The sequence below is a fragment of the Pomacea canaliculata genome, linkage group LG3 (assembly GCF_003073045.1).
Source record: "Pomacea canaliculata isolate SZHN2017 linkage group LG3, ASM307304v1, whole genome shotgun sequence".
Classification (NCBI taxonomy): Eukaryota; Metazoa; Mollusca; class Gastropoda; order Architaenioglossa; family Ampullariidae; genus Pomacea; species Pomacea canaliculata.
Genome location: NC_037592.1, coordinates 39,206,278 through 39,219,228, shown reverse-complemented (window position 1 = coordinate 39,219,228; position 12,951 = coordinate 39,206,278). Strand labels below are relative to the sequence as shown.

The 12,951-nt window shown below is 35.6% G+C and overlaps 1 protein-coding gene across 9 annotated transcripts; it reads right to left on the bottom strand.

Moving 5' to 3' along the window:
* Positions 1 to 658: 658 nt before the first annotated feature.
* Positions 659 to 12,726, bottom strand: LOC112560384 (centrosomal protein of 44 kDa-like). Of its 9 annotated transcripts, XR_003098515.1 has the most exons (12): positions 12,533 to 12,725; positions 11,861 to 11,955; positions 11,298 to 11,448; positions 10,726 to 10,929; positions 10,107 to 10,158; positions 8,946 to 9,101; positions 8,498 to 8,616; positions 7,822 to 8,013; positions 5,076 to 5,148; positions 4,763 to 4,859; positions 4,322 to 4,360; positions 1,864 to 1,966 (listed from the first exon to the last, which is right to left on the bottom strand). XR_003098515.1 is itself a non-coding variant. In XM_025232216.1 (11 exons), the coding sequence occupies exons 2-11, from the start codon at positions 11,953 to 11,955 to the stop codon at positions 1,270 to 1,272; spliced, it is 1,443 nt and encodes a 480-aa protein (XP_025088001.1). In that variant the 5' UTR covers positions 12,533 to 12,725; the 3' UTR covers positions 659 to 1,269. The 9 variants fall into 9 exon arrangements, 3 of the variants coding, with proteins under 3 accessions (XP_025088001.1, XP_025088003.1, XP_025088002.1); XM_025232216.1 differs by lacking the exons at positions 4,322 to 4,360; positions 4,763 to 4,859 and adding an exon at positions 659 to 1,333 and having other exon boundaries at positions 1,630 to 1,966; XM_025232218.1 differs by lacking the exon at positions 4,763 to 4,859 and having other exon boundaries at positions 1,831 to 1,966.
* Between the last annotated feature and the right edge of the window lie 225 nt (positions 12,727 to 12,951).

Sequence of the window (12,951 nt, the reverse complement as noted above, 5' to 3'; positions counted from 1 at the left end):
TTCTCAGGCAGCATTTTCTTTGTAAACACAAGCAAAGCTGGAAGAGCCAAGTGTGAATAAGGTCCCCAAAGGTCATTAACCCTGACCCCTTCCATCATCCCCTTTTCAGTCCATATATGGATGCCAGTGACAACGCATTCCTGAGAATGTCAGTGGGTTACTATCCACTATAAACAAGCAAAACAGTAAAATTTACTCCCCTTCAACTCTTTTGCACCTAGGTATTCTTCCCCTGTACAAGCTGTTGCTAGGTATCCTTCCCCTGTCAAAGCTACCTACCTACCATATTCCCTTGTACACATTACTACCTGTTCCCTGTCACCATCCTTCACTTGTACATGATACAAACCTGTTCCATTTTTGGTTGTTTTCTATTTATAGCATAACCGTCTGCTACACATTCTGTAAGAAATACTTTCATTATTACTATCTTCCCTATCTTATAGAAGGTTTGTGTCAAGAATTTATTCCCTTCATGCAAGGGTTTTTTTGGGGGGATACTAGTTTTGTATACATTACTTTATGCAAGTTTATCATGTAGATATCTTGAACATGAAAGGAGGAAAATAAAATGAGTCTTCAGATAAAGAATTTATAAATAAAATATGACTCAACCAAATCTAGGAAATATACACAAAAAACAATAAAGTCGATGTCCTCAGATGAAATAGAGTCAACTCTGACTTTTCTACATTTCACATATTTTTTTACATCGTAATTTTATCAGTAAGACTTAATAAAAGTCTCCATTTTGTTTGAATAAATAGCGTGTGCTATAGCGAGTGGAAAAATGAAATCCTTGTCATCTGAAAAATTATGATCACAGGAAGTAACTGACTTGCAGGAACAATGTTTTTGATGTGACTGATTTTAACAGTACGCAGTGTTTTTTAAAATTGCAAACATATCACAATGTATCACACTCTCTGAAATCACTTTCTAGCTCACTCATCTAAAGAAATAAATAAGCATCATATCAAATGATAATCACAAATGATGCTGTATGCACTCACACACACTCTTGCCCAACCACAAAAACACGTGCAAGTACAGCCTCAGATTCACATACTGTTCATTCAGTAGAAAGGAAAATATATAAATATTGCAATGTTCATTACTTGAATACAGGAGTCCTTAACTAAAATTGCTTACAATGAGGTTATCACTTGATGGTGTTCAAGTAGTGACATTTTTGTCATGATGGATAATCAGTCCTCATGAACAGAAAGGAGTGCACAACTCATGAACAATTTCGCCATTCAAATGATGTCACACTGCATTGACAGGGCTGTCGCCAGAAACACCAGGTAGAAGATGTTTTGTAGACTCCAGTCTGTACAAAGATGTAGGGAAGTATTTTAACTTCAGAATATTTTTCAGCTCCAAAAAAATACTGCTCTAGTGCAATGCATTACAAAATACAAGCAAAGCCTACACTGTCCTGCTATACTAAGCACAAGTTAAAGAGCAGGTAAGTCTTTACCAATGTTTGGAAAACTTGCCATTTCAGACTGCTTGACTTTCGAAACACTTTTTACATTATCTTCTGGCCAGCCATGCACTGCTAAGACTATGCTCAGCTTCTCAATAAGATCAGTGAAAAATCCAAGATATAAATGTTTTACTCACAAGCTTCTGATTCGCTCCACTTGATTTTGTGTAGGTGTGTCCAAAGCATACAAAGAAATGTTGCTCACAGATGTCTCTTGTTTTCCTCCCTGCTCTTCACCCAGGGTACAGGTAGGTCTCCCATTGACAACAGCGTGGACACTGTGGTTAGGTGTACTAGAACGGCGGGAGTGGGTGTCTGGAGTGCTGGACACAGTATCATCGGCAAAGAACAGGTTTTCTCTTCTGATTGGTGAGAAATCTTTGATTGTTGTGCTGGCAAAAGAATTGCTGTTGCTCCTTTGAAACTCTGAAAACATGCTTGAATCCATTTGTATCTGGTCTCCCTGGTATCCTCCTGTAAGAAATTAAGCATATATCCATTTCTGAAAGAGTTGTACAAATGTCCAATTCATAATGGACAAAATATATATTATTCAGCTTGTAAATACTATCCTCTTGTGATGGTCACCAAGATATAAGACAGGCATCGCAGGAATACATCTACTTTGGATTTTCCTATCTTTAAAAAAAAAAAACAGCAGCTCATGCTTTTGCTCTTTGATGTTTGCTTGAAAGTTACAAGTATATATATAATAAATGTAAGAAAGAAGTCTAAAACTATACAAAGCTTAACATAATTTTGCATATTAATTGTGAATCATAAAAGTAACAATGTAAAACAGAAGGATAACACCTTATTCTCATAAGTTAAGCATCTTGCGTATAAGCATTCACGTATCTGAAGTGAGATCAATGTGAGAAAAAAGTCTATGTGCTTTGAATGCTGGTCTGGTAATCTTCTTCCCATCATTTTGCTTCATAAACGTTCTCTCCCTCTGGGAGCGTAAAGCAAAACACTGCTACTTTTTAAAAAGACACCATGTTTCATGTATAGAAATAAAAATTTCAGGAAATCAGAATTATCTGCACCTTGTTCAGGACACTTCTCATCTAGAGGCACACTCACGCAGCTGTGGCAACCAACCTCCTGGAGTTTTAAAATTGTCTGTGAAAGTGTGTTGCCAAAGAAAACGATAGGACTCATACAATGTGACTGACTCACATTTGTTTGCTCATCAACTAGTATTATAAGAAGAACTGATCTTTTAAAGAATATGCTGACAAAGCAGTTGAGAAAGATGTGCTCATATCTTTGACAAAGCAGTTGAGAAAGATGTGCTCAAATCTTTAAGTTTGCTTAGTCTTTTTAAAGGTGACAAATATCTTACAACACTTACAATTTTTGCTGGTTTGGCAACAATGTCAAATTTTCTAAACAAAAAATAAATAAAGAAAGAAATAAAGGGCTCCAGTGATACGCTATTAATAACCTGACTGCAGAATGAATAAAAGAACTTTTCAGAAAGTACTGTTGGAGCTTTATGAGACTAAGGTGGTTTTTTTTTTTTGTTTGTTTCTTTGTTTATTTTTTGAACTCCTAGGGAATATTTTAACCTTGTATCTATGAGTTTTAAAAAAAGTAAAAGTAAAAGTAAAAAATTTGTTTGAAACACTTTTATTTGAAATGAAACTTAAAATATTAAAGTGTGAGGGGCACTGATGATCAGATTCTTAATAGCCTGAGACCTAAGGCAAAAAAATTATTTTGCCCTTTTTGGGCGCGTTGCAAATAAAAGTGTGTTTTTAACATTTTTTAAAAATTATTTTATTTCAAAGTTTTTAGTCTTTTTTTAATCATAGCACTTTTCCAATCAGAAGCCCTTTCTCAGCTTCATTTTCTGGCGATAATTTCTCCTGAAGTTTTTGCCTCTTCTTTCCTATGTCTTTTTTTCTTTGTGCTGTGTTTTCACTCATCTATGTTCTCACTTAGAAGGAAATGATTTAATATTGCATTTTAGTGAGTTTCAGGGTCTAGTGTCGTCGCAATGTGACAGTTGCCATCTGACTGATGCACCGCATTCTCTTTATACACACTTTCAAATTCTCAACACTTAGATGAACATTACACTAAAAACAAGCATGGTGCGCACAAAAACATTGAGAGAAAATATCTGCACAATACTTTTGTGGCTGTGTATTTTCTAAGCAGACCAGCACTGGAACTTCTGCATACCAGGGTTATTTTACATCTCTAAAGTGTTGCAACTTTAGTTTTATGGAAGGAGATGGGGAGGTTGTTTCGTTCTATTTTTTTGCTTTTTATTTAATGCATTTGTCCAAAGGAAGGGACTATTGTATGTTTGAATTTTGTTAATTACTTTTTTCGTTTTATTTTTCTTCTTATATGCCGAATTAGGGGAGAAGACCTAGTTTACTAGTAATAGAGCAGCAGTTATCTATCTCCCTTAATTTGGCCTATAAGTTCACACACAAAATTAAATTTTAAAATAATTATTTTTGTGGACTTCTGGAAATGATGTAATATTGCATTGTCACCAGAAATGAGTACGTGGTAAAAATTTCTGAGCTTCTAGGATGATGGGAAGTGGGCGAAAAATTGGTTACAAAATCGACCAAACATATCCATACATATTAAGTTAAATAAAAGTGTGTCAAATAAAAAAAAAAATTCTTAATGAAAGTTACTGTTAACATATAACAATCAACCAACCTATACCATTCTCATAGTTTGTGAGTTTTTAAAAAAACTTTTGTCATGCAGAAAAAATGACAACCCCAGAAGATGAACATATGACTCTAGTGAACTAATCAAACGGTTGCATGACAATTGCATTTACGTGTCACATACTTGGGAAATCATTATGTCTTTGGTCCTATTCACTGAGGTCTGCAAATTGGGAGGAAAGAAGATAAATGAAATGCAAAAGAAAACAACAGAAGGACAATTGGTACCAAGACAGGAGCTGTAACAAACAAGAGACATCACAAAAGAATACAATATACATAAAAGCATTTGTTTCTCCAATGACCAAAGAAAATTTCACAAATTTCACTACATCAAGGATGGCTGCTTATTCTTGAAAAGTCACAGGCTCATATCACTCAATCTGACCCTGTTGTGCTCTTATAACGTCTTGATCCTGCTTCAAGTAGCCAAGAGGCTATATAAAATTTCACAATACTTTCAAGTAATTAAAATTTGTGCAAATAGTACTCATGAATTGACCTATTAATTAATGGTAGATGATTTATGATAATATCTGAAGTTTCAGCGTTTGAAGTCAGCTACCTTGTCTTGGATCAGGCAGGAAAAATGTTGCCACCCTCTGCAGAAGTGACCTAGCTATAGAAGTGCGACCAGTTTCCGCCATATTGAATCTGAAATCCTAAGTCACATAGGCAGGAATAAAAATTTAGTGCTCCCTATCTTATGCGTTAACACTTCAGGCTTTCTAGCACCACTTATTATTAAAAGGACATTCTTGAATGTTTCCATTCAAGATGGCATGAGACTGGGCACACAAAAACAGTGCACACATTTTTTTAAATGATAAAAAAAGATCATTCATAATTACTTTTAACACTTAGAACACATAACCTACCTCCTTTTTCCAGAGACACAAAGGGGTTGGCAGAATGCTTCTTTTCATCTGCTGGTGCTTGGCAAACCTTATTCTGAGATTAAAAAAACAAAAAAAGAGTATTTCTGGAAAAACTTACCATACCCTAACCTTTCAATACCTTTAGCAAATAATTCATTCTAGTATTGAGGGTTGCCTCAATCAGTTTTTGTTCTTTTCCAAACGATATCATACAAGAACTAAACAAAAGTAAAATTCTTCGATAGCACAAAACAAGAAGCATCTGAATGCTCTAACCTGTGTGCAGTCTATAATTTGTAATCGTTAAGGAAATGAGATACCTGATACTATATTTTCAGAAAAGTCCTGCTACTTAACATATAATACGGTAAAACCTGCAATGTGAGGACACTCTTCTATCTGCTAAAAACTGTCTCTACATGACAAGCAGCTTCTCCTGAAGGTCTGCATAATTTTGATGCCAGAAACGAAACATTTTTTCCAAATGAAATAGTTATAAAAGAATGTAGAAGTAACTTTACAAAAAATATGGATCTGCATGTCTTAATAAACAACATAACAGATTCTATAATCAAAAAGATGTTGGTTCAAAGAATGGTTTTTTTTTTTGTGCTATTGTTACCAATTTACTTTATTTTTAACTCTGGAATAAGTCTTTCACTGTGGTTTGAAAACAGTTGGGAGGAAAATTAGGGTTGCAAAGCCTTTCAGGTGATCCCACAAAGTTCTTGCTACATGCTGCTAGATGCATGGAAGCAGCCATTTTGGGGCTTAATTGGGAAAAATGACCAAAGCTAGCAGCACAATAAAAAAAATGCCAAGAACAGTCTCTGATCTATGCAAAGACAACATAAGCTCAGATGTGGTGGATTTGGTGAGCGGTAAGTACAAGCAGTATCCTGCATCCACTCTTACAGACATGCTCCCTCTTTCCAGAAAGAGTCCACATCCTACGATGCCTTTTTCCATATTCTACGTCTAAAATCCATATTTTATATCAAAATAAAAGCCTGTCAGTTTTCATGATGATAATGAGCTTCTTTTCATCTATATCAGGAAACAGTGCTCTCTCTGTTTAATGTGGAAAATCTGAGTCCGTCCACAGCCATAATACATTGCTTTACTAGGACTTCATGTGATCTAACTGCTTAAATAACTTTGACACACTGCTCAGATATTAAGAGTTTTCAAACTTGCAGCAGAAGATTCTCAAGATTTTGGTTTATTTAATAAAATGACTACACTTTCTACTAAGTTTTAATAACAAGACATGCTGCATGTGGACACTGGCAACAAATTTTCATGAGAACAAGAACAAGAAAAATTGAGCAGCCCTGAGCTGCATCAACAAATGTAAACCAGCTGTATCGTTGACTCTTTAAAAATGAGAGACACTGCCATGAAAAACTGCCAGCTTGTGGAAGGTAAAATGAAAAATTTAGTATTTAAAATCTGTCCATGTCCATGTTATTTGCCATTTAGTCATTTTGTGTTGAAAACCAATCCATGCAGACCAAAAAAAGCTGGATACAGAAGGTATACGCTGGAAAGAGGATCTGCAGATGGCAGGTTTTACTGCATTTGAATTATCTGTTCCAGCAGAAAATTCACTACAGTGGTCACAAATCAAACAGAAATAAATTAATATTATTAATGAACAAAAAAAAAACCAACAACAAAATATGATCCAGAATGATACATTTCGCCTGAGATCCTGAATGCTCCACTATCTTGCATATGATAATTGTTTGTTTGTTGGTATTTTACTCCATGCCAGCAACTAAGGATATATCATGGCGATTCAATAAGACAAAGGGAATACTCTATCAAATTCCACATTTTAAAATACATCTACAGTTAAAGGAAAGTAAATCCTGGTGGCAAAATGCATCATCTACTGACAGCTACATAGTTGCTTCCATTTGCTGTATTCCTAGGGAAAATTTTTAAAAATGGTTGCAAATCATGTAATGGCAAATTTTGTGTGAAGAAAAAGTGGTTGTAACTGGCATGAAGAGCCATCAAAAATAAGTTAAAAGACTGAGGTCACAGGTTAAGGCAGAACCCAACATTTTAAATCATACAGCATGCACCCATTGGATGCTAAGATGCTCTCGCTGTACAAATGGAAACCTGTTTTATGTTACTGAGCAGCTCCATGCCTTACCCTGGAAAGAAACCCTAATGCCACATGGATCCCTAAGCACTTCGCTACCTTCCCCTGCTACACATCTCAAGTGCCTAGGTGAAATGTGACGAGCACTACTCCCCAATGGCTGGAAAAGACAATGACAGCAGTATAGACGTATATCTGGCCTTGCATGCCATAGCTCACTAGCATTGCAGCCTAAAAGCATTGTGTACAACTATTCATCTTTATTTAACACACTGGACCCAGATTGTGACTCTTGTTGTCACTCCATAAAAAAATAACAGTGGCCAGAATAATGCAATAAACAGCTTAGGTACGGGAAATCGAACTGTAGGTATAAACACTTCCCTCAAAATTCCATTAGTAATACAAGAAAAAGCATAGCTAATATCTGAACAGTATTCACTGTCCATTCATACTGTCGAAATAGAATCCATGGTGCTTTTTGACCAACTTCATTATCCGCCCTTTGTTGTGAAATCCATAAAATCTCAAAAATTCACATTTCTTGAATAAATTTTATTCTTTATTTAATATAGTAAGGGTGTACTGAGGACTCCTTTGGCCTGCACTTTTAATTTCCACAGACCATACCTTGGATTCAAGGAGCTTGACACGGTTTTCTAAAAGCAGAAGACGAGATCTGAGGCTGTCCACCAGCTGCATAGGGTCTTCTTCAGCCTTCTTCTTCATTTCCCTTTCCATTTCGTGGGTCTTAAGCTCCTTGATGACAGTCTCGCATTCTTGAAGCTTCTCCTGCATGTAATAAAGTCGATTCTCCACAGCCTGCATGCACACAGAGTGAGAAACATGTCTCTTGACTTTGATAAGCTCATCTTTTACCACATGCAGTGCTGCTGCCATTATTGATGATTATGTCTTGTTCATACAACACTGCTTTCTGGCAAAATAGCCTACTTCTGTTATGTTGCATTCTTTTAATTTCATCAAAAAATTTTAATAGGAAAAATTTAAGGAATAAAAAGAAAATCCCTCATTAAAATAATCTCAATCTGATGACAAAGTTTGAAAATGGGTGTAGCATTAATAAAGATTGCGTAATTGTTTTCACAGTCTTAAAAATACTACATTACAATGATAACAGCAGAATCAGCCCCCAGGAGTAAAATGGACTTTCTTCAAAGGAAAAAAATTGTTGAGAACTTTGTGAAAGCTAAACACTTTTACCGTAGTTTTTTTTTGGGGGGGGGGTGGGGGAGGGAGGGGGAGAATCATTGAAACTAATTTCAAAACTCAATCTTTGACTTACCTGCATGAAGTTAGAAAGCTGAGATGGCAAATCTCGAACTTTGGCCAAAATGGTTTCCATGGCATCAGAGTGGTCAGTGCGGAAAGGAAAAAAGTCCATGGAAGAATCTGGACTCTGAGCTGCAATGGAAAAGAGACTGTTGATTTCAGTGAAAGAAAGCTGTGATAACTTTAGTGAAAAATGTTTAATTGTCAGATTTCCATTCTTGAGATTAGGAACACTTTATAGACTGGCATTAATGTGCTTGAGGAAAACATTGCTGGTTCAAGGCCTGTTCCAGATGACAGGGCTTCCCAGTGAAAATATATGACCAATTCAGTGAAAGAAAACTATTAGACACTAAACTGAGTATACATTCTTATATTAACTTCACACATTCTAGCATGTCAGCTAGCTGCATGGTGTTAAAATGCTTCACTGACATTGGCTGTCTTCCTAATTTTATCACCTTCAACTTGGGCAAGCCCTCTGCCTGACTTGGGCCTCACGTAACCTGTAACTTTGCACACGGTTTCTTCTGAGTAGTTCTCAGCAGGTTGATTTTGGACAGGTGATGAGCCCTGCAGAGATGATGTTCTGGAGGTTTTCCGCACAAGAGAATTGTCTAAAGGAAGTTATCAACACAGTCTCATTATTTCAATATTTCTACTTTATTATTCTTCATTAGAACAAGCATGGAAGATGGAAATTTTCATAGGACTAATGACTTCCGACAACAGTACGTAACCAAAAGATAAGCAGGTCACACATCACACTATCTAGTGCCAGTCATCCAATGCCTTTATTCATTCATCCTTTCACAATATTAATAGGGCATTTTATGTTTAGATAATGCTATGGCTAGCACTGTTATAATTTTTTAATCCAGTGATAAATGTTTCCAGTGGTCTTCCTGTCTGGGGATGATCACAGCAGACCTTTGCAGGCAATTAGAATGTTGTCAGTCTGTTCTGTTCCTGAATCTATTTTTGGTTAGGCAGTGCTAAGCTTTCATCCAAAGTCAATGACTTCTTATTCCACTTAGTTAATGACTGATAGAAAAGGATGAAAACGTCTTTAAATTATGCTCCGACAAATAAATAAAGAAATAAACTTTTTTTTAATCTGTATGTTTGAAGAGTAACCTGTATCAAAGTATTGGTTTTTTAGTTCACCATGTCAACACTAAATATGTTCATAATTTCTAAGCTTCCACAATTTGTAATTCACTAAAATATTGAATAATGATATCTAGTTCTTAGAAATAATAATGGGAGAAATACTTACTCAAACCACAGCACACAAACAAAGCTTTGCGACCAAAATCAGCCGTCATTCTTTCACTGTATTTCTTTAAGAAATATTTCAACTGTAACTTAATGAAAGTGTGATCGATTTTTAAAGTTGCGGAAAAGCCTTTCTGGTTTGTTTTATTAAAATTTATATTTTGTAGGACTACTTTGTTGAAATAAAAATCTTCAAGACCGCTAAATCCTTTTCAGCAAAGGACACAACCATTATATCTATTCCAATTTGTATATTGTCTTGTTCACAATGAGACAAATCATCTTCCCACTTTAATGATTCCTAACCCCTAGCCTACTACTAAGTAATCTTTACAGTCACTTACCAAGTGAAGGTTCTGCACTGACATTCTCTGACAAATGCACACGGGATCCTAACTGTGAAAGGGAGAAGAAAAAGAAGTTATATATACTTACTAAAAATATGCATCTCTCTGTCTTGCCGACGGACATTATCAATATAATGATATCCTCTATTAATTTGCAAACAAATCAGTGTTTACATTTATTTACTGAGAAGATGGAGCTCCTATGTCATTATGAGTTTGAAAAATCCAGCTTTCTAAATTTTAATCATCAATATCTTCTCACAATTTCATAATATGTCAGACACCATATTATGGTATGATTCTCCAAAATATTAAAAGCTAAAGGTGTAGGAACCCAAAAGAATGACATGCAAACAGGTTCATTTGACAGTGCTTTACTATTATTACTGGCAAAATTTTAACTATGTAACTGAGCATGGACATTTCCATTCCAAACAAATATGAACAACCCAAAATTCTGAAGTAATGTCCATGATGTGAGAATGGGAAACAGTCTTGGTTTTTCTAAAATATTGAAAATTCACAGATTTAAAAGACACAAAAGTAATCATGATATCAAAACTACAGACAAAATACCCAAAAAGGGCAAAGAGAGAAAGAAACAAAAACAGCATACCTTTGAGTTGCGGCGGTTGTCTATGACAGAAGATACTTTTATGTTGGGATTAGTTGGTTTCTGTGGTTCAAGCAAACGTACACGATCTCGAACTAATCGTAGGATATCTGTACACATCATGACTTTCCGCTCAGCAAAGTTACCAGCAGAAAAAAACTGCTCTTTTGTGATTGATGGCTTGTAACGAAATAGATCACGCAACACCTGCATGGACAAGAAAATTTAAATCAAACTCAAAGCTATTTTTATAATGTTGTGCTCTGGAGAATATTTAGGTAATGGCAAAAGACCACAATATTTTGATAATAAAATGTACATCAACACCAAGATTCAAATAAAAAAACCTATTTCATTCATTCGCCACATCTAATTTACTCCAAGCTGTTGCAGACCAATTATATCTCAACTTAATTCTGAGGTTTAAAAATAAGGAAAACGTATGATATTATGTTGCTGTACTCAACAAAATAATTCACAATCGATATACTCATATCGTCATGGCTCCTTTTGATAAAATGTAAGCATAAATATTTAAACAAATCTTTGGAATGATACTTCATAATCCTACTTACCCTGTAGACAGATTCCATAAAGCGAAGATCAGATTTGCTATATAGAGTATCATCCAACAAATGAATAATTTCATCAGCAAAGACAGGGCTGTATGTGCTGAATGCATAGTGGTAGAGTGGCAAATATGCCTGAGGCATGCCTTTTGAGATCCTGTGCATGACAGATTAGCATCAACATATTACATATCCTGCTAATTTCAAAGTATTCAGTCAATTCCTTTTATCATTTTCATGATAGCCAACACTTGTCACATCTATCTTGATCATGCGGCATTACATCTAACAGTTCTTTAAGCAGATCAATGCACCAGAAACAAAACACATTGGAAAATACAAAAGCCTGCACTACTTAAAATGAAACTGCAATAGTAATAAATTTGTTGAAAATCAATTAAAAGTTCTGAGGAAATAAGTGAGAGTAGGTACGAATGCTGACATTGAAATCTCTTTGAAAAGTGAAGCTGGCACTATCACACAATCAGTCCATTGTTCATTTTCTCTAACAATTTATTTTCCTTTGCGGGAACAGTTATGGTTGCGGCAGTGTCAACAACACCACTTACTCTACATAGTCAACTTCATCTGGATACTTAATGTGGCGAATCTCATTTTGAAGAATCTTCATGTTATTCCTTATGTCCCCAACGCTTGACCCCATCTGAACAGCATGCAATAAAGATAATATCAGAAAACTTGTTTTGCTGCTGCTGCAAGAGAAAGATCTCACACTCGGTTCTTCACACATATGCTTATGTCACCTAGTAGTAGGGACCAGTTCTAAATCTAAGCTATTAGTGGCTATTAACAAACATTTCCTTTTTTTTATCTTTTCACTGTAATGTGCATGCCTGAATAACTTCATTCGTTATTAATCAATTTTATGCAAACTATCACAAAGATGAACATTTTAACAAAAGCTATTTTAAGTTATTTATAACGAATTAACAGCCAGTATTATTATATTTAAATTAGGCATCCAGGATGGGTGTGGAGAGCATCTTTTCATTTGTGTGATTCTATGTATGCATAAAAAACATGAACACAATTTGGGTTTTTGACTCGTTTCTTATGTAAAATTTAACTTTCGTTGGAAGCATAAAATCTGCAGTATGCTTTGCAGCGTGCAGCATCTGGCAAAAGCTACGATGAAAGTGGTGGTTGTATTAATGGACAGATCAAATCAGTCATAACCGAAATCTGGTGGTTATCTGATATAACATCGTAAACAAACAAACCGCTAGCTGCTTTGAATGAAGCCCCCCAGTGAAACGGCAAGCAAGCCAGCGGTAAGAAAACGGGAAAACGAGACAACTCGGCTGGAGGCTGGTGTATTAATCCCGACCTGCCGCTTGCCCGTCTAGTTCGAATATGGCGCACAGCACCAGAGCGCCGTCTGTTTCCGCTTTCCAGTTGAAGCGTGTTCGCGTTGCTATGGTTACGGATATTGCTGAGCGTCAGTAATCTATAAAAGATACATGCGTTTGGATTCTGTTTTACTGGCAGTTTTTTTGTGACTTTCTATATTCAGAATCTAAGACGACTGCTGATCAATAATAATAATAATTATCTTGCGATGCTGACTTTACGATGTCTAATGCTGTCAGTGACAGTATAGTGGCACGCGTAGTATGAGAAATGGTGGGAATCAGCCATA

Excerpts from the sequence above, each read along its gene's own strand:
- LOC112560384 (XM_025232216.1), bottom strand. The coding sequence starts at position 11,955 with ATGGGGTCAAGCGTTGGGGACATAAGGAATAACATGAAGATTCTTCAA. Across the intron at positions 8,617-8,945 it reads AGGGCTTGCCCAAGTTGAAG|CTCAGAGTCCAGATTCTTCC; the intron begins GTGATAAAATTA and ends TTTCCATTGCAG. Across the intron at positions 8,014-8,497 it reads AGCTTTCTAACTTCATGCAG|GCTGTGGAGAATCGACTTTA; the intron begins GTAAGTCAAAGA and ends GTGTGCATGCAG.